At 35.0% G+C, this 21,214-nt stretch overlaps 2 protein-coding genes across 13 annotated transcripts; one reads left to right on the top strand and one right to left on the bottom strand.

Annotated features, from left to right (window-relative positions):
* The first annotated feature begins 2,426 nt into the window (after positions 1-2,426).
* Positions 2,427-7,716, top strand: LOC100780659 (uncharacterized). Of its 11 annotated transcripts, XR_005891706.1 has the most exons (10): positions 2,427-2,696; positions 2,947-3,031; positions 4,448-4,489; positions 4,879-5,056; positions 5,768-5,820; positions 5,910-6,131; positions 6,666-6,712; positions 7,039-7,157; positions 7,292-7,409; positions 7,507-7,716. XR_005891706.1 is itself a non-coding variant. In XM_041015872.1 (9 exons), the coding sequence occupies exons 1-9, from the start codon at positions 2,467-2,469 to the stop codon at positions 7,294-7,296; spliced, it is 981 nt and encodes a 326-aa protein (XP_040871806.1). In that variant the 5' UTR covers positions 2,427-2,466; the 3' UTR covers positions 7,297-7,716. The 11 variants fall into 11 exon arrangements, 5 of the variants coding, with proteins under 5 accessions (XP_040871806.1, XP_040871805.1, XP_006579512.1 ...); XR_005891705.1 differs by having other exon boundaries at positions 7,039-7,409; XR_414155.4 differs by having other exon boundaries at positions 6,805-7,157; positions 7,292-7,716.
* A 618-nt stretch (positions 7,717-8,334) lies between these two features.
* Positions 8,335-19,220, bottom strand: LOC100780128 (uncharacterized). Of its 2 annotated transcripts, none has more exons than XM_006579447.4 (10): positions 18,997-19,220; positions 16,559-16,878; positions 13,792-16,400; positions 13,536-13,660; positions 11,488-13,251; positions 11,077-11,125; positions 10,748-10,995; positions 10,379-10,480; positions 9,318-9,528; positions 8,335-8,634 (listed from the first exon to the last, which is right to left on the bottom strand). In XM_006579447.4, exons 2-10 carry the CDS (start codon positions 16,749-16,751, stop codon positions 8,587-8,589), a joined length of 5,349 nt encoding a protein of 1,782 aa, XP_006579510.1. In that variant the 5' UTR covers positions 16,752-16,878; positions 18,997-19,220; the 3' UTR covers positions 8,335-8,586. The 2 variants fall into 2 exon arrangements, with proteins under 2 accessions (XP_006579510.1, XP_006579511.1); XM_006579448.4 differs by having other exon boundaries at positions 11,488-13,158.
* Between the last annotated feature and the right edge of the window lie 1,994 nt (positions 19,221-21,214).

Here is a 21,214-nt window from a genome sequence, read left to right as displayed (position 1 = left end):
TTTTTCACCGCCACAAAGTAAAATTTCATCATTTGGGCTGCTTCAAACTTTGAACCAACCTCAAAATCAATTATTCAAGCACCAACACCCTATTTGAACCTAAACAATACTCAAACACCAACCAAAACACATTTGAATCAAACAACCAATAAAATTCGTTGCTTCAAAAGAAAGTGGTGGTGATAAAGAGAAAGAAAGAGATAAGGTGGGTGTATTAAATTTTATAGTGCAGCCAAGGCATCCGAAAGGTCCCCTTAAAAACCGGTTCATAAGGGGGTGGTCTACCCAGCTATATAAGCACTTATCATGTTCATGAATTACCCGATGTGGGACTATTCTTAACACGCCCCCTCGAGCCAGGGCTCGTCACCACAAAGCGAGGGCTGGCGGCACCCACCGGACAGAAGCAGAATATCGCTCTGATACCATATTAAATTTTATAGTGCAGCCAAGGCATCCGAAAGGTCCCCTTAAAAACCGGTTCATAAGGGGGTGGTCTACCCAGCTATATAAGCACTTATCATGTTCATGAATTACCCGATGTGGGACTATTCTTAACAGGGTGTGTTTGGGTCTAAGCAGATTGAAGAGAATATTTTTTTTCTCCAAACAGAGAAGCAAATACATAAATAACCAACTTTTTTTCTTTAATAAGTTGACTCTTTAACTTTGATGCCATTTGCTAACTTTTCGATGAAATGCCCACAAAAGATGCCATCATATGGAACTCAATGCTCTCTACCTACTAGCAAAATGACTTTCTCTAACATTCCATAACACCCTCCCTTTCCATGTTGCTTAAGAATGTCGTTTCTTGAAACTCCATTGCTCTTGTGTGCATCCAAAACGACAACTTCAATGACGCATTCTACTATTTTACTGCAACACCAAAGAAGAACACCACATTATACAATGTCATGATCTTGGGACTTGTAAGGTTCAAGCACGCGAATGAAGCATGTAACTGATGTAAGCTATTTGAAGAGTTGGTGAGTCTGAGCATTGTATCATACACTGAGTTGGTCAATGGGTATGCGGGGATGGAAGGTGGGATTAGGTGCACAAGGGAGTTCTTCCAAGCAATGCCCTTGCAGGAACATTGATCATGGACTGTGATGGTCAATGGTATAGTGGAGAATGGGTTGTGAGAGGAAGTGTAGGAAACGTTTGATAGAATGTTGCAGAAGAATGATGTTGTCAGAACCACTATGATTAATAGGTTTTGTAAACAGAAGAAGATGGAAGAGGCTGCGACTTTGTTTAAAAAGATTAATGTAGAGATCGCATTTTTTGGAGTCAATAATGTGTTTTGGTTAGTGCTTGAGTATCGTCTAAATGCACATAGGTTGTTGGTGCTTCAATAATTGATTTTGGGGCTCCTTTAAAGTTTGAAGTAGCTAAGAAAATGAAGTTTTAATTACTTTGTGACTGTAAAAAAATCGTCAAAAAATATAAAGATTAATCAATCTGCACATTCATTTTTTGGAGTTGTAAAATGCCATGAATTTATTTCATACTACTACATATTAAACATTTCATCAGCACATTATTTTTTCATTTCTTTTACTTATCATATTATACTATCAATTATACCTATGATTTTTTTTCCCACTAAAATCATAACTACATTGTATTTTTTATTGTTATTATGATATTGATACGAAGATAATAGAATATTCATCTTGTTAATGATTAATTTTTGTTGAAAATTTGTCTAACTATTTTTAATGAAATTTTTTTCAATCATATATTTTTTATTCACAAATATTAAACTCAAAATCTTTTAAAAAAAACCAAAGTTCAATTCCATTTAGAACATTTACATGTTTTTTTTTTGTAAAAAAAAATTGATAAGTTAAATTTCAAGGATTCACTAAAATCTAGACATATCTCAAAACTTACTAAAGAGTCCACCAAAATCATCACATATTTTGATTTATTACATTGTATTTCATGAATTGATGTTGATTGATTATTGATTTAAATATTTTTCATATATGTAATATATTTTTTTTTTAGTTTTACTATATGACATTTTTAAATTTTTATTTTTAGTATTTATCATTAGTTTAAGTCCATTAGATGATTATGCGATATTCTTTTAGTTTATCATATCATCGCTCGAATAAAATAACATGTGAGAAACTTTGTTAACTTGTCATGTTATTACTTAAGGAACTAATATTAATAATAGTTATCAAAAACAAAACTTTAAAAATATTAGGTAGTAAAATAAATAAATAAAATATTCTTTAGGTAATAAAATTAAAAAAATTATTTAGATAGTAAATTGAAAGGAAAATATACTATAGGTATGAAAAATATATTTGATTATTTTCTTTTTACCAATGAGACTAGGGGTTTAATAGTCATTTATTATCTAATCCATCCTTTGAAGAACTATAAATGCCATTAGCTCTGTGCATGCACTCATACAACTGTAGAGCCACTCTGCTCAACTCAGCAATGGAAACCCTAGACTCAGCAGTATCAACTCCTTCAAGAACCTCCGATTCTAAGCCTCAAACTTCATCTCCATTGCCACCATCGGTGCTCAGACTATGGAGGCCAGCCGCGCAACGGAATTTGCGGAACCAGTGGTCACAATTGGTTTCGTGCAAAAATCGATGGTTCTCTGCTTCTTCCGTGGGAAGATCTCACGCAACTGCACTAGTCAATTTTCATCTTTCCCAAAGGTATTAATCAGCTACGTTCCATTATTCTTTTTCCATTGTTGGCTTCGCTTTCAGAAGCAAAATCACAGGAACAGTGTGAACAACTTAGTTGAACTTGGATTTATTTCCCGTGTTTGTATTCCGTAGAGCATTCCTGCTTCAGCGTGTTATTATTATTTTGTTTTTTTTTTACTATTCATAAGTTGTTTTTATTGTGTTTGGCGTATAAGGTACTTGTGGTTATGATGCTGTTGTTTTGTAATTGATGTAGGTACATGCCTGATATGAAATTAGGTGTTCTGAGTGATATGCCTGATATAAAAAAGAGAGCTTGTTTGAAACTATTTAAGCGGCAGGTATTGTTGATTTTTGTCTTGTTCTTCAACTTTTGCGGATTTTGCTCAACACTCTTCTTTGAATATAGTATGATTTAGGTGATTTTTTTTGCATTAAGATTTGTATGGATTTAACTTTTAAGCTACCTATTTTGGGTATCACTCGACGACATCAAACCATATTTCATAATTCAGTTTATCAGGGCCCTTGGGTTCGGCTAGAGAGGTCATAGGGTTAATTCCTGATGTACTAAAAGATAAAAGAAACAATTTATTTGCTTTTATATTGCTACTTTTTGTGTGATTCTGAACGGTGAACCTGATTGTGGGTTTGAGGTTTGAGAAATCTAGGCAACGACACTTATATTTCTGCCCTTGTTTGCAATAGTGGTTGATGTGCTTTAATCAGATGCCTCAGCTGTTCAATTCTTTGATTTTTTTGAATTATAATTATGCAGAAATTTGCAGTGGCCTCTCTTATTTTAGGACCTCTTGGTTCTAAATGTCTCCAAGTGTTTGGATGGTCAGAAGGGTTCTTTTTCCCTCATTATGTGATTATATTACCCGCATTCAAGCATGTTTGTCCATTTTTTTCATTTGTTATCTCTCTTTTTCAGATCCCAGTTGGGGTTGGGGTTGTTTAAGATGATTAAGATTCTAAGGGAATTGTTTTTAGTCTGGTATGGAAGAGGAGACCATCTTGGTAGTAGGGAGATTAGCTATAGGTCCAAGAAGGAGCGATTGGGGTCTTGGAAGTTGGAAATCTGCTGTCCAAAAACATTGCTTTGGCTGATTTGCTTAATCATCAGGAATTAAACTATGATATCTCTGGCAAAACCCAAGGGCATGCAGTGCTTTGTTTTCCCTGATAAAGTGAATTATGAAATGCAATTTGTTGTCATCGAGTGATATCCAGAATAGCTAGCTTTAAGAAATAATATTCGGAGTATGGTTTTGACTAGAATGGGTGAGATGTCAACCTAGTGATTATTACTACTCATGCAATGCCAGTCCCTGAGTTTATTTCTTAGGTATAGTCCTTTTAGACCCCAGTTTATTTGAGTCGAGGTAAAGGTTCCTATAGCAGGTTTTTGTCTTTTTAAGGATATTTGGGTGGAATAATTTGCTCTCCTGTATGCTTTGCTACTTCTCTAGAATGTTTTTTCTACCCATAATTTCTATCTTGAGGGGTTTGATTTTTCCCAACCTAACAAAAAGAGAGAGATGACTCAAGTCCTTTCTGCTTTCACAGAAAAATTTATAAGAATAAAAAATCGGGTTATTTTCATATATCTGTTCTGGTGGATACCTTATTCTCTTGTTAGTCTTGTTATTCTCGCCCATAAAATTTCTTCTTTAATTGGAAAAAAACCCTTAAAAAGTATTTGACATCATTTTAATATCTATTGCTATGGTTATTGTACTTGTGTGTTTCAGGAACTGCAAAGGAGCAAATTAGTGTTGTCTTATAAGGACATGGTATGTCATATCTATGTTGTTATATTTCAAACTTAAACCATTTATATACTAGCAAAGAAATGTAATGAGCATACAATATGGCATGTATTTAATTGTGTAAGCTGCTTGCTCATCTGAAAATTCATTGTTGATGCCATATATTATATTCAATGACAAACAATTTTTTGTTCAATGAAGAGGGAAAACACCCACACCTGCACACGCACACAATAGCATACAAAATTCTAGTGGCTCTTAACTCCTTTTAATTGGAAATAGTAAATTGCAATCTAAAAGAAGTATTGCTAGAAAATATAGCTGTCACATACTCATAGTTAATGGAGTCAACTGTTCACTTAATGATACTGAATGTATTTATCTATTTAATTTTTATTTTTATGTAACTTCAGGTGGGCATTGTAAGTGACATGATCAATGTTAGCAGATCAATGAAGTGTTTTTTCAAAGGATCAAACAATAGTCCGCTGTTACAATTTTCTTACAACTCTGCAGACCAGAGTGATTCTGGAGAGGGTGGAGAGGGTGGTGGAATTCCAGTATTTACATTTTATTCAATCACTTCGCATGGTATGACAACATTTGCTAATTAAGCATTGACCGTTCATACAGTTATCTGGTTCTTCAGATGATTTGCCAGTTGTTTTCCCCATTTCCTTCAGTTTTATCATGTACCTATTTTCACTTAATGAAGTAGCACTTTAGATCTAGCTAGGAATAGGTATTCATAGTAGAAACTTTTAATCCTTAGAAAGTTCTATTTTCATTTTCAACATTATATAATTACTTGCCACAGGTTGAGTTTATGGAGAAGTTTCAACACTGAGACTATATTTCACAATTTTTTCCTTTAAGTTGGATAAAGATTATAAATTGTAATATAATCCAATAAAGGGAAAGAGAATTTTACAGAATACATATTGTTTCTTTCCTATAGAGTTGTTAAGCACTATGCATAGTTAGACACTTAGACAATGTTTGAGGGTTTAAGTTTTGGTTAGCCTAAATACTAAGGAATTTTTAAATTGTTTCAAGAGAAGCATAAATGAATGTGAGAGAACACTTGAATTAATGAGAACTTCCGCAGGATGAGTTATGCTAAATCTGAGAATATAATATTCAATGATAGCAATGTTTCTTCCACTTGGGAATCACTAATCAGTGCATACCTTTAACTTTCTTTCCATATAACTAAAACACAGGGGAAACAACATGCTATCAGCTATACCTGATAAATTATTCATGTAAATTATGCTAAAATTACAAGTTTTGAAACCACAGAGAAATTTGCTGAGGAACTGATTCAGATGTTTAGCTTGGAACTATGTTTGAAGGTGAATTTCAATTTACACAACTTTATTTTTCCCATTTATATTTGATTCCTAACTTTGGTCTTATTGGGGAACTTATTTCAAATGGGCAGCGATTACTTGTTCTTGAATTTATGTCCATTGGTTATGACACTTCAGCAGTAAAACAGTTGCATTGGTCAACTCAGCTTTATGATGAAGAATTTAAAGATTTGAGAGACTGCAATCTGTACTGTGAAGAGACTCATGGGCCAGTTCCACCAAGATTAAGGGATGGGAAATCTGACATTGATGCTTTAAGATTTGACAACCAACCCAACCCTGAGGTTTTACAGGTGTTGTATTTAATACCACATTTGCTCTTGAATTCATTGTGAAATGTCTATACATTGGTCATAGTTTAGACTGATTTTAATTGGTTTACCATTTTAAGTTGGGAGAATAAATTTCTCAGGCGTTTGCAAATTGCATGGACTGAGCCTTCTTTTTTGGGGAGGGACAGGCTAACTTGAGTCTGGTATAGTTTTTATCACCTTCAATGTCTATTGAAGGGTTCATCCGCAATTCTTATATTGGAGTCCCCCTTGTTTTCTGGTTAATGAATTAATGTAAGGACAGTGATTCAGTGACTACATTTTAGTATAAAAGTATCGGAAATGAACTTATGCAATTACTAAAATTTAAAAAATAAATAAATTGGAAAGCATTTTTGGAAGTGGATTACCTCGGAATACTTTGCAAATTGTTATTTTCTCCCTATTTTTATGCCTTTGAACAACTCGTGCCATTTTGAACAATACATGCTTTTTCTATGTAATATATAGTTTCCTTTCTATAATGATATTATCTAAGTATATTGTACTTAACAGGTTTATTTAACAACATGGCTTGCAGAGGCGAACATAGACACTCCCAAGTAAGATTGCAATGAAATTCATACTTTAAATGTATATCAGCGTCTAAAATGCATCTAATCTCCCCCACCCTTTCCTATACCTTTTTAATCAGAGTGAATGAGATATTTGCAATTGTTGGGGAGGAAATGCAAGTTAGCGTATGTTAAAGAAAGATACCGTCATCAGCTCTGAAGAACATTGAACGACATCGTGTTGAAGTCAAAATGGCCGAATTAATAGACCTTCACACTCTTTTTAGGCATTGTCATGCTTGGCCATACGAAAATGATAATTATGACATGTAGATTAGTAATTTTAGTCTCACAACACTAACAATTGTGGACAGATCACAAGGCAGACAAAATCTTCATATGCAGATGGAATTAGTTCAAAGGAAAGGCAAACCTAACAAAATTGGTGTCTGCAAGGATAGTATGCTCAATAATATATGCAAAAATGTGGGAGGTACTAAACTATTTTTCTATGGTGATTTTCCCCCCCGTTTTACCCTTTAGGAAAGTTTTATACAATTTTTTAAAAGAATAACTGAACTTGAAGCCTTGAACAACTGTAACTTACTACTTTCATTGTCAAATTAGAGTGAGCCTACAGACAGCAACGTATGGGTTTGTAATTCGGATTCTGGATTGGATTGATGTGGTCCCACAGCTGATATAGAAAGAAATTTAAATAAAATGCTGCCAAAAACTAATCTTGGTATGTTATGCCAATACCAATTTAATTTATGTATATTTATTATGAAGAGTGCAAACTGTAGTTGGTTTAATTGTTTATTTTAAAACCCTTTCTTTAGATCTCCACTCCACTATTTCCTTATTGTATATAAGGAATTGATGACAAGCAAGCAGCCAGGTTTTATGGTCGTTGCTTTCTAAAGATACTATCTCTATATAGTACTGTTCGATGGGATACCTGTCATCGAATGTTTCCTATAAAAAGGGGCATAAATATGTTGTCACAGTACAATTGATTGGATATTAAATTTCTTTTTCATTGCCTTTTACTATCATGTCAAGGTTGGTGTTTTCATTCCTGCTTTCTCTTTTGGCATCTTCTTTTGGGTGTGCACAAGTACAATAAGGTCGAAAACATGCGGCAAGTTTATTTACTTGGTAAAGTACGAATGTTGTCACAGTCAAACGGATTTTTTTGGCAGTCGTCAAGATACGAGTTTATTTACGATGGCTGCCACGCAATCTTTAATAACTAATGGGACCAGTTGCATCGGCGAGGATGATGTCTTGTATGCATTACCAGGGTATAAAAAATAATTAATTCGTATCCCAACATATTCGTAATGGAAAAATACGTTTCATATTCCTCGTTATTCCTTACGATAGCTTTACGTACTATAATCAGTAGAAACTAAAGTAATTTTAGTGCAAGCTGTAACTGAGTAACATATCGATATAAACTTGTGTTTTCAAATGCCAGGAATCACCAAAAGTTCAAAACCACAACGCATCAAAAGTTTTTTAAAAAAAAGGTTGATATCTTAAGTTGCCTGCCGAAAACAAGGGAATGATTATTGATTGGGAATAAGAAACCAACAACGCAGCAAGAAGGAACACTTCCCTAGCAAGAACAGTAACAGTTTCCCCAAAAGGTAAAATATTCACAATGGTAAAAAAACAAACTTTATTTTAAATTAAGAACCAAGAAACACTTTCTATCACTCAGGACATCTGTTTAAAACTATGTCAACTATCACTTATCCTGCAGGAGACTGAAAGTAAAAGAACAGTATGACAGGAGATTATATAATGTTAACAGTAGTAACTATATTTTTATGACTGTCCAGAGTTCCAAGAATGTCCCCTAAAGGCCCCACACATGCTGATGGTTGTTTCTTCCATCCCCATGAGAGTGCAGGTTATGCGTGGGCTGAGAGCTTATTAGAATAGCTCGACAGCAGGAAGGACTATACATACAAGAAAAAGATTTGATGTTTTAATAAAATTAACTGAGTGAAGATGATCTAATGCTAATTGTTGAACTAAATACAAATACAAGAAAATGCTTTAAAATTGAGAACAAGAATTATTCAGTAATACTAAACAGCTTATGCTAATTAATCGGACCACTGAGCCAATGGTATGGTATGGTTAAAACTAGGAAGATTGCACACATTATATTAGTACAAACAAATACATTTCGAATTGAGAATATGGAAATGATTAAATAAACAGTAAACATCTTATGTTCTATAAAAAAACAAAAATAAACCTTGTACAGCTTATGCTTAACTAATCAGCTTAAACCGAGCAAAATGGCATGGTTAAAACTAAGTAAACTGCATAATCTCATCTTAATATATACAAAAACTTGGAAGCTGAAGACCAAAAGTATAAGATAACTAGATTGCAAAGATCTAGACAGACATACATACATATATATAGATTGAAAAGATCTAACAGCCTCCATTGGTTGAGGAGGCAATCTAGTACCATTCTTCTCCTACATTGCCAGTCGTATGGTTCTATGGCGATGAAGTGCAATAATATAAGTTGAAAGAAAAGGACCATAAACAGGAGGTTGGGAGACAACTGACCAAGAAAGATGGAAAAATGAATTAATTAATTATCAAAGTGAAAGACATTGTACCCTGTCTGGGAGATTTCTAGGCATTGGAACTGCAGTAACATATTTCTGGGGGCATGATTTCTGAGCATTTGCAGTTGCATCAGATGATGAGGTTTCTGCCCCATCATTTTGCCCCCGACCATGGAACTTGGCAAATCGATTGATGACAGAAAATCTTTCTAAATCCTGACATTCCAGTCTTAAGTCCAAAACTGAGGCTCTGCTATCCAATCTGCGTCATAGAGATTAAAAATGGTAAAAAAAATAACTAAAAGGAGAATGACATTGCAGCTATCATGTAAAGATAAACAAAAGCAACAGACAGGAAAAACTAATAACCTAAACCTGAAGACATAACAGTGGTAGGCAACCGAAATAAAGATAACACAAAGAAGGCCAATGATTCACATCCCAGTATATGAGCGATGGGATATTGCAAATATCATCATTACCATGTAAAATCAAACTGTAAAGGCAAACCAAAAAAAGCAGGTGGCTCGTGCGTACTGCTACGTCAAAAGTTTGAGTAAATTCACAGTCCATAAGAACAAGCATCATAATACCCTTTTTCCTCACAACAAATCGGTATGAATTATCTCTATGAACTCATTGATATAATTTTGCTTCTAGACCTTTTAATCATTCATTTTGCATGAAAACAAATACAAGTTAGAAAGATCAAAGGCTGAAAACTTCAACCATCATAAACACTTCTTGATTCTTTCTACACTAAGTGAAATAGGATATCTAACCTAAATTTTCCAGAGAAGTCACTAAAGTCAGCAAAATCTACATATTTCACAAGCAATTGAACCCATTCTTCGGAGCAAAAAGTAAAATGGTCAGAAAATATGTTCCATGTTTCAACTTGTCAAATCAACTGTTCCATGAAATTTTATTACCACAGAAGAAAGGAAAATGCAACATATCTTATAACAACCTTTTATTAAATGGAGACATAATATCAAAGCACCTGCTCATTTGCATTCATACACAGATTAACCTGTGTATGAAATTTGTTACTCATACAGACCCGCCATAGTATTTGCAAAGGCCATGAGAAAAATAAACAGTGATAGTACCTCAATATATCATTTTCCAGTTTCCTCGCTCTACCAACAAAGTCTTCCACCTTCAAAATGTACTGATCAATTTTCTCAGATGCTTTGGGCTTATCAGGCAGGCTACAGGATATATCAATAAAAAATGTAATCATTATTGGGTGATATAAACAAATCCAAAACACAGAATCATGACTTAATAAGCCTGTGTAATTTTCAAGTGGTTGTGTAACTTTTGAATAACTTCTAACAATGGCGATCCATGTAAAATTGAATGATCAAAATTAGCTGCTCTTACATCTCACTATAAGATAATGTTCACTTGATATGACCTTTACGATACATTCAAAACCATTATATGCTCATTTAAAAGAGGGGAAAAAATCTTACAGGTTTTTGCTGCCAGGGGACATAATGAAAGTGTCATTTCCAGACCGAGAGACAGAACTGCATGCATCACCTAACGCTAATCTAGCAACAGAGTAGACCACACTTTCATGATGCAACTTCACATCCGCAGAGAGAATTGCAGCTGGAGGGGGGTTAAGTAGTTGCTGCATAAGCTGTGTCGTTAACACAAGTCTTCTTTTTGACTTCATCATTGGCAATTCTTCAACTACCTCAGCATCATCCTCAACCTAAAGTCATATATGGAGCAATGTGAACTCCTAGTAGCCAATGAATTAAGAGATTTGGTTTAGACTAAATTATTAACAAACCTTCTCAACCAATCTATTTGCAGCTTGTGCCCAGTCTAATTCTGCCACACTGCCAAATAATAAGAAACCTCAATCTTATAAGTTAGAAAGAAAAAAAAAGCATAACAAATTGATGAATATTAGACAGGATTAAAATATATTTATATAGCAAAAACACAAGACTTGAAATACTTTTTAAGAAATTGAAAACAGATCTAGCAACAGCTGAAAGAGACAGGATCTTTTGCAACATCTAGTCATCAACAATAGCAATAAAAAATTACATGTGCATTAAATACATGTTTAGATTAGCTTACTTAGTGTTAAGATCTTATAATCAAAATCATCAGAGAACATGAGACTGAAAAGATGTTTGGTGTAAATTAATCTATAACGAGCACGTGCTATAAAATCACATAATTTTTTCAACACCTGATGTCTTGAAGCCTTTCAGAACCCTGACTCAGCTCTTTATGCCATGGTATGAGTTTAGATGTGGAAGTTTTACGCTTCTTTGGTCGCATACTAGACAGATCAGGTTCAACTGCAGGAGGAAGCAATAACTTGGAAGGCAGATGCTCACTTGCAACTGAAGCAAGCATTGGATTTTGCCCAGCCTCACTGAGACTATTAGCTTGCTCCATTGAATTAGCAAGATGCAAACTACCAGATTGGTTCCTTATAATTAAAGGATGCTCCATAACTTTTTGAGGAGTCATTGTCCCTACATCGTACATTTGCAACATCTTACCATTTTTAAAAGTTCCATACTGCTCAAACCACGATGGAGCCATCTGAGGATTTATCACAGAATGCTCGCTTCTAACAGAAGTTACTTTGTTATTATTACCAACATTAAGAGCATTTCTCTGACCATATCCAACCACCTCCTGAGAAGATGCACTAGTGTCTCGTGCATCACCTGGCTTCGTTGAAAAGCTTAGCAAATTCGGATCTGATGGTGGCACTGAAGAACTATTATCTGACACATCATTGACTATGTTATTGCATCCATATGACTGTTGTCCACAGTTGGAAATGGAATCTACCTGTTGTTTGTCCATCACATTATCTGAAACCTTGAACCTCTTGACATCTCGATTACTAGGATCAATCTCCATATTTTTCATGGACTGAACTTGATTTAGCATAGAGAAATTATGATGCAAGAAATTGTTTGGTCTTAAAGACCTGCCAAAATCTTCAATATCTTTAGAGGTAGCAGCTGGGCTTGATTGAGATGCATCGGGTGTATATTTCACATGTTCCTTCACCTGTGAAGCACTTGCAGTCTCTTCAACAGCATCAACACTCTCAGGCAATACCCGCTGCTCAGAAAGGTTGCCTTTCTCTGAATCTTCAATACCTGGCTTCTGTGGCCCTGTTGTAGTTTCACAAATATTATTTGGTTGGGAATGAGATGGAATCCTATAAGCATTAGGATGTTGCTTGCCAGAAACACTTGTCCACACATTGTGTAGAACTTTTGAAGGGGCACTCTGTAGAGATGATGTAACAGAAGCATGAGGAGCAGTGCCAGCCTCCAATGAGGAAATTTTCATGGTAGGATCTCCAGCACGAATTTGACTCATACTATCCATCTGAGACATGTCCTGAGCAGATTGCAATTCAGACTGACCGGTTTGAGCTCTATCACAATATTCATGTACCTGATTAGTAGAAGCAGCCTGATCAACAAAAGTTGAATTATCACATTGGGTATTTGCTACTTGTCCACCAAGATTAGCCACATTCTGATTTTGACTACGGATTCTTGAAAAAGGAAAGCCCGAAGTAAAAGCCTGCGGAGAATTTCCCAGAGCACTATACTGTGAGGCTTTGTCAAATATTTGTCCTGAGGAACCAGAAATGTTATTTCTAAACTCATGAGATGACTCTCGAGAAGGAAAAGTCTGAGTAGCAGCCAACCAAGTATGACCCTTATCCCCTGTCTCAGATGCAACATGTGGTGTAGCATGAGAAGATGTCATAGGATGCCTTTGAGTAGGTGGAGCCAATTGTAAAGCAAAGCCCTGAGACAAAGAACTTTGATTTCGTTGAGGATGTGCAGCAGATCCATCAGAAGATTCGGTATCCATCACCCTGGAAGATAAAGGGCGGTTAGAAGTGCTTGTGTTTGTTGCAACATGCTCCCTTGACTGGTCCACTTTATGAAGAAGCTCAAGAATATTTTGACTACAATAATTTAACAAATCAAAGCAAACAGTTGAGCTAAGGTCACCATGTACATCATGGAAGAGTAAAGTTGTAGGATAATAAAAGAAAAAGAAATAAGTAAACCAGGTTTCAGGGCCAATTAAACCAGAAGTATGCAAATGAAAAAGTAAAACATACACAAGTCATGGTTACTTCCCAAAAGAAAACACTGGAACAATAATTTAGAACCAACTACCACATGATGACACACTAAACTTGTAAGCTCAACAAAAGCAAGAAGGAAATTTTCATTGTTCAACTACCTGGGTGAAGCAGTCTTGTTCAGCGCATAATTACCAACACTTCTATCAAATGGAGTCAATGTTTTGGGCGTATGACCAGGCAGCATGCTTTTTGAAGCATTATCATCTATGGTTTTTGAGTCACCCTGAAAAGTAGATGCATTCCTATGTCAAATTCCAAAGGATTTAACAACTTTTGATTCTGTAATAAATAGAGAAAACTTTGTGCAATCAATATAGTGACACTTGCATAATAAAGGTAAAGTCCTAAAATTACCTTCTCCGTTTCATTATAATTCCCATCAGAATGACTGTATTTTGACTGGCCAGTATAGCTTTGGTCCTGACCTTTAAGTCCTCCAATGGGTTGATGGGGCATAGGCTGTGAATTTATGGCATGTTTATTTCGATAAGGTTCTGTGTCAACACCAACATCCCCCATGGGGTGATACTGAAATTTACGAGTTACAGGAGGCCTTCGATTTCCCTGACCGGATAACTTTGGACTATGCAAATCACCATCAAAACTGGGATTTTCTCTCAAACCACCAGTTGCTGATTTATCCTTTTTGTTAGAGTTTTCCATATCATGTGCCTCTCCTTCTGACTTTTCATTCTTTAATGATTCCAAAACTAAAGGATTCTTCTCCATATGATGCCTATATTTTCCTGCACCTTCATTTCCTCTATAGCTCCCCACAGTATCTGTATGTCTCCATACATCAGCATTAGGGAATTGCTGGCTGCTTTGCCTGCTGACCCATGTAGCACCTGAATTTGGTATGGCAGCTATACCATTCATACCAGAATCCTCCCCACAGACCTGCATATTACCTGATGACTTTGCATGTTCCAACCCAACAGATGAAGTATCAGAATCAGGCTCCCAAATTGCAGGAACCTGGCCCATATTCTCTTGCATAGCTTTGTCATGATGAGGCTGCAACACATTTTCATTTTCACGAATTTTCATACTAGAATTGTTACTGGGTGTGGATGATTTGATAGCATTCCATCCATTAGATCTATTGAATGGGTCGCCCCTACTATTAGGGGATGATAGCATCTGTTGATGCGCCCAAGAACCTGAAATAACCTTCTCATTTACTTCTATGCCTGAGGTATTAGTAGCATTTCCATAACTATGACTCCCTTCAGCCATTGGTTTTTGCTGAGGGCTGCAATCTAACCATTTGCCTCTTTCTAAAAACTGTGGAATTGATCTTTGAGAAGAATCAGTCTGTAACCTATCTTGCTGTTCCTGTGCAGTATCAGCACCTGACTGATTAAATCCAGGAAGACCAGAATAGTTTGCAGTGGTACTGGGCCTGCTGAGATCATCCGGCCGAAGAAAAGGCCTTGAATTTATATTGGGTGCTGACTGCAAGTTATTGTCAGCCCAACCTGATTGCTGTTTGGTGCAATCCATGGTTGAAGGCCTCTCACTTCCAGATGAACGTTCAGTATTCCGGACACTTAGACCACTCCATTCTTCCTGTATACCCATTTCACTACTAGAAGTTTCAGCTACAGCAGACTGCATAAGCGCACTCCAACTCCCACTCTGAACTGATGGAACTCCACCAAAACTATCCGTACTATCCAGCATACTGAAACCAGCACTCCAACCTAATCCATCCCAGAGGCTGTCATCTGAACCAAATAAAATCTTCTCTTCTGTTGGATCTAGGGTAGCCACATTCTGTGAAGGAGGAACCTGTGCTAACACCTTGTCCTGTGAAGTGTCAGAAGATCCAGCAAGTTCTTGCCTCCCATTAAAATCTTCAATAGGTATGTCTCTTTGTTCAGAATTAACTTGCTGCAAGTTCTCCATGTTTAGTCCACTGTTTATACCTTGAGCAAGAGAACCAAACATACTTTTTCCTTCAATATCTTGTCTTGAAACTGAAGTTCCATCATTTGTGTTAGTTTGATCCGAAATTGAACCATACTGATGAACTGGAAATGAATGACCACTGGCTGATATGTGTGGCAATGATGGCTTGTCACCTTGAATGCGAGAATACTGATGTTGATGTTGATGTTGGATAGAAACCTGAGACACTGCAGGCTTATCCGCTTGAACATGAGAATACAGGTTAGGTGTACCTCTTGAGCCAGAAATTGGAAGCCCATAAAGAGACTGGTCACCCTGATTAGGAACCAAACCCATCAGGCGCAGTTGTTCAGGAGATAACACAAGTCCATTAGAGGACCCTTGCATAACTGCAGATCCACCATGCTGGAGCCAATTTGCATTAGTTGCCATAACTTCAGGCTGCTGCCACACAAGGTTAGATGCCTCATTGATGGGAATGCCATTAATAAGGGATGCAGAATGGCTGGCAATTGTCTGTTTTGAAATGGAGGAAGCTGGATTCATAGAACTTTGTTGCCTAGCTTCTAGTTGATGAAATTGTTGCTGCCTTTGAAGTTCTTGCATCTGGTTGAGCATTGCTTGCTGTTGTAAAAGCTGTAAGTCATTCATCCCTGACTGCTGTCTAGGAAAAGACTGAAGCATTCCTGAATGCCGACCACTCATTTGCTGTTGACTTCCAAAAAAATCATAATTGACAGGAGACTCGGATGCACCAGACCTAGTCAAGTTTTTCTTATAGTGTTCAAGACCAGACCCCTGTTGTGAATCTAGTACTGATATTCCTCTTGACAGATTTGACATGCCATGCAAATCAGTTTCTGTATCCATTCCCAAAATGTTTGCTTCACTTTGCCTTGACTGAAAAACCTGATGCCCCTGCATATAGCCATTTACAGTTGTCTGTTGGTTTGGGGGTTGATTTCTGCCAGAGTCAGGCCTCAAATTTGATTGAGCCAGGTTCAAACCATGTCGCAAATGTGGAGTGCTTGTGTGTCCCTGCTCAAAATCTTTGTACAAGTAAAAGGAAATACGATTAGTAATGGGAGGGAAAAAAGCTGCATACTGATTGCTGTAGATTAAGTAAGATACTGATTGCTCAAAATCATTGATAAATAAGTGAGAAGCTTTTTTTTATAAAAAAAAGGTAGATAACATCTAGTTCTACCTGATTGTTGTAGATTAAAGTTCTTCAAATTGGAAATAAAAGGTGCAACAGTTGGTCTCTGGCTACCAGCCCATAAATTGTTGCTTAGCCCTGGCCAGTTCCCGTCAACTTCCTGTGAATGATACTGACCCTGGGATAAGTTTTCTTGACCAAAAAAATTATGGACCCTGTCTCCTACTTCGTTTCCAGGCATAGATAACCCAGCCCACAATTTTTCAGAAGATAACTATTTAGAAGTGCAGTAAATCGAGGAAGATCAAGAAAAAGTTTCTCCAAATATGTTGTCCAAAAACACACCTCTGAGCTATTACCATTCAATCCTGGAAATTATTAAAGTATAAAAATATTAGCCTACAAGCAATAATCCATTTAGTGTATATTTACAAATAGAATATTGTGAAAAGACAGGATAAAATAACAACTGCATCCCATGCAAGATTCCACACTAGATTACCATTAATCAAATGCACCATGTATGGCACAGAATACTCAGGATTAGATTAGTGCACAATAGTAAAATGCAAACAATTCAAAAAAAAAAAAATACATTTTTCATGATGCATGAATAGGCTTCCAGGAATGAAAACTTGGTGACAAGCATGGTGTTGCAAGATGAAATTTCCTAGGTAAAAGCAGCCCTAAATTTTGTTTGTTTGTAGGCCAAATTTTTGGAGAATTACTGCTTAATTGATCAAAAACACTTAATTTAACTGCATCAAATGCCTTGGAAAAGTGTAAGACAAAGTATAGAAGTTCACAGGTCAGGTTATTTATCCAACATTAAGATTCTCGGCGTTCCTTCTTAAATGAAGAAAAAGATGGGAAAAAAGGAAGAGCAAACTTGAAAAAGAAAGGAATGCAGTTCCAACTTCCAAGTTATAATACTAAGAAGTATCTCTAGTGTCACGAGGTTGAATCACTGATCATGTTACATGCTCTAAGCCTAAGCCATGGTTTTTTGCAAACATTTTTTTTATATTACAGGACTTTCTTCCTTCCTTACCTACACTAATACTAGCTTAGCATTGAGAAAATACTAGAGGATAAAACAGAAATGAACCTTCTCAAAAATTATCCACTTATGAAAAGGATTTTTTCTTTCTGAACACAAGTGTCACCACCAATCAAATAAATAAATATATAAAATATGCTTAACCTTCCCCTCTAAAGATTTCAGCCAATTGAAGGATTGGTGCACACAAGGAATCAAAATGGAGAATATTTAAACAGGTTGCAACAACTTCCAAATCAACCATAGTGATGAATCTTAAGGAAGAAAAAAATAACACTTATAAAAGAGAAATGCATAGCCTCAAACATATTTCCTGCAGATTTATGAGTTGTCAAAACCAGAAGCATGCAGAAAGGGGAAGAAGAACCACATTCAAAGCTTCTATTTCACATTCCCCATATGTATTTCCATCTTTACTATTTACAACAAATGCAAGTGGTTCTAGTAATGGCATTCAATATTACTATTTGTGTTTCCACTTCTCACACCCCTTAGTTTCTAACTAATCCTATAACTTATCATCCTCAAGACATCTGAAAAATGCATCACGTTTACGGCAACTGGCAGTTATTTCTCAAAATTAAAAGCAAACTCCAATTAATTGCAGAACGATAACCAGTAAACATCCCAAAGAGTGAACTAATCCAAAAACTTCAAAACATCTAGAGTCTCTAAACTTTCCCCTTTTAGTTCTGCATGTACACATACACTTCAACTACAACTATATAAAAGATGTTCAGCACAAAATTCCATCATCTCCGCTTCTAGTTCCAGACTCATATTGCACCCACAGGACAGAATTGGTAACCAATTTTTAACACCTATCCTAAATTTAACCAAGTATAACCTCCTTGCACAAATCACTCAGGTGACTCTAATTGTCAGTAGAAGAAACTCTTCCCCTTCATTTTCCGTAGACTACAATCAGGTTATATTAGTATGCGAAGAATTCACACCCCCTTTCCTAATTACTTTAGAAACCTAAAACTATAAAGTAGACAATTGAAGCAACCAATACCGAAAATCCAATACCAAATTCGCACAATTTACATAAGCTGAAACATTCTCACTTCTTAAAGAAATGAGATAAAACTAAGCACACAACACTTAGTTACTCTCCCCCTTCCCCTACTCTCCCATCAGCTGAGCTCATCCCAAAACCGAAAATCTCAAAATTACGACCAAAACGCAAAAGATCGGAAACGCGGCACAATTCGAGCTCACAATCTGTATTCAAATTGACCAAACGACACAAAACGAGTGCACGAGCTTGCGAAATCGCGCCCAACGCGAAACGCAAGAGATGCAGGCGTAGATTTGGTTTGTGTTTTTTGTTTTCGTTTTTCTTTAATTTTCCGCAAAGAAAGGGTTCCTAGAGAGAGAAGGCTAGGGTTTTCAGAGATAGAAAGATAGCCCGTGAACTCACAGTGACATTGAGAAGCCTCCATTGAAGCTCAAAATTGATCCTGCGAGAGTGTTGAAGAAGCAAGCGTTAGGGTTTGAAGCGGTGGAAGGAGAAGAAAATAGGGACTCTCTCAGCTCACACAGATAAAGTGATCGAAATAGTGCGAAATTTTCAACGAACACAGGAACAATACTCAGGCTCGGTCCCAAGGTGAGCTTCGGTCCACCGAAGCTACTTGCTTCGGAACCGAGGCTGGGTCCTTTCAAGCTTTTTTTAGAAATTAGCTCTAGTGAGCCCAAGACGGGGAAGATAGCATGTGAAGTGTTGTTGAGGGTAAATGGCATATCCAATTACAACGCGACACGTGGACAAGTGACGGCACAATCGCTTTTTTTTTTGACAGGAATAAACTGCTGGGCGGAAAAGCCCAGTGACTTTCTTTTTAAAAAAACGTGATAAAATAATTGCTTGCTTTTTTATTCAATTAAATAATTGCTTGTTTGAAAACAACTAACTAATTATAAAATAAGTAACATTTTAAAAAAAATTATTAAAATCAAATAAATTAAACTCATAATTTATTTGTTTAGACTCCATTTTCCTCACTATTTTTATACTCAATATTTTCATTCTTCTTAATTTTAGGTGCATTAAGCATATTACTTCTGTAATTAGGTAAAAATTTATCTCCTATCTGAAACTATTTTTCTTAATTTTTATCTCAAAGTTAAATTTAAATATTTTTAAAATGCACAATAATTAAAAATAATACTATATTACAGTTTAAATTATTGATTATAAATATAAAATATGATTTTTATAATCAAACATATTCATTTATTTTAAATTTTAATTATGATGTAATTTTATATGTTAAAAATATTTATTAATTATAAATTTTAATTATAAAAAATTAATTATTCATTTTTTGTAATGTACAGATTAAAATATTAGTTTTTTTAGAATTTGATCCTGCTAATTTATCGAAATTCTATAAACAGGTTTTCTTTACGAGTTTAGGAATAAATAAATAATTTATTAAAAGTAAAGAAAATATTGTAAAACAAATTACAAACAAATATCCTCTTTATTTGTGAGCTAAGCTGACGGCATAACTAACCTTTATTACAAAGTAAATTAAAGCCTACTTTTCAAAATTTGGAGAGCGGGTACCTTTTTCTTCTTCTTTATTCTACACTTTAGCTTCTTTCCCTTTTTATTGTAACAACTTCATCTAACTTTTGATGTATTTTTCTTTTTTATGTAAATTATATCTTAAACAAATGTTCTCTACAGTATTTTAATTGGTTTTTAAACTATAACATAAATTAATCAAAGCATGAATTAAAATGTTTGAATCTAAGAAAGAAACAAATGACATAATTTTAAGTGGCGCGACTTAAAGAGTCAAAGCCTCAAAGGTTAAGATTTTGATGGAATTTTAGGGTAAAATAGTCAGATACAAGTAGATGTGGTGGGCTGTGTTAGGGGTCGTAAATTGTTTGTTTTTTTGTTAAAGCATTAAATATATTAAATGGACTGCCAAAAAACCATGTGATAAAGGTTTTTCACAACTCACAAACCTTCTGCCATCCCTAGATGCTGAGTTTGAGAAGTTATATGAAGAAATTTTGTCATTTACAAGGTGATACAGTGCATGTTATCAACCAACAATAATGCTTATAATCAAAGAGATAAAGCAAATATATCCTCCTTCCCATTTCGATATCTAAAGTTATTGTATATAGATTGAAAATTATTATGATTAAGTTAGTACTGATATAATATTGAAAAATAAGGATAAGGAGTGACATACAAAATGAGTATTTTAATTTTTACATAAAAAATAATTCATTTAATAATTAAATTAGAAAATTTAACTTAGTCAAATAAATACTTTAGTGAAATATTATTATATCATTTGTTAGCACTAATAATATAATCAATATAAGTAAAAAGTATATTTTTTTATAAATATAAAGGTTGTCCACAAAATAAGAAAAGATTTTATTATTATATATTAAGATTAAATCATGTGATTATTTGGATATTAGCTTTGTATTAAATCGAAAGTTTTCTTAAATTATAAAACATGAGATAATTTTTATTTTCAAATCTAAAATTTGAAATTATTTTAAATCAATTATCTTCTTTTTTGAAAAAATTCAAATTCATATCTCTTTAACATTATAAATATAAATAACAAAGTATATCAAACATAAACTAAAAAAAATCAAAC

Source organism: Glycine max, chromosome 5 (assembly GCF_000004515.6).
Source record: "Glycine max cultivar Williams 82 chromosome 5, Glycine_max_v4.0, whole genome shotgun sequence".
NCBI classification, from domain to species: domain Eukaryota; kingdom Viridiplantae; phylum Streptophyta; class Magnoliopsida; order Fabales; family Fabaceae; genus Glycine; species Glycine max.
This window is presented reverse-complemented; position numbering and strand designations above follow the sequence as displayed.

Bases quoted from the DNA above. Each gene is read 5' to 3' on its own strand.
- LOC100780659 (XM_041015871.1), top strand. From the start codon at position 2,467: ATGGAAACCCTAGACTCAGCAGTATCAACTCCTTCAAGAACCTCCGAT. The intron at 4,490-4,878 runs GTATGTCATATC...ATGTAACTTCAG, and splicing joins TGTTGTCTTATAAGGACATG to GTGGGCATTGTAAGTGACAT. The intron at 5,057-5,767 runs GTATGACAACAT...TTGAAACCACAG, and splicing joins TTATTCAATCACTTCGCATG to AGAAATTTGCTGAGGAACTG.
- LOC100780128 (XM_006579447.4), bottom strand. From the start codon at position 16,751: ATGCCTGGAAACGAAGTAGGAGACAGGGTCCATAATTTTTTTGGTCAA. The intron at 13,252-13,535 runs GTAGTTGAACAA...AAATTATTGTAG, and splicing joins AACAAGACTGCTTCACCCAG to TCAAAATATTCTTGAGCTTC. The intron at 9,529-10,378 runs GTACTATCACTG...TCTATGACGCAG, and splicing joins CTGGAAAATGATATATTGAG to ATTGGATAGCAGAGCCTCAG.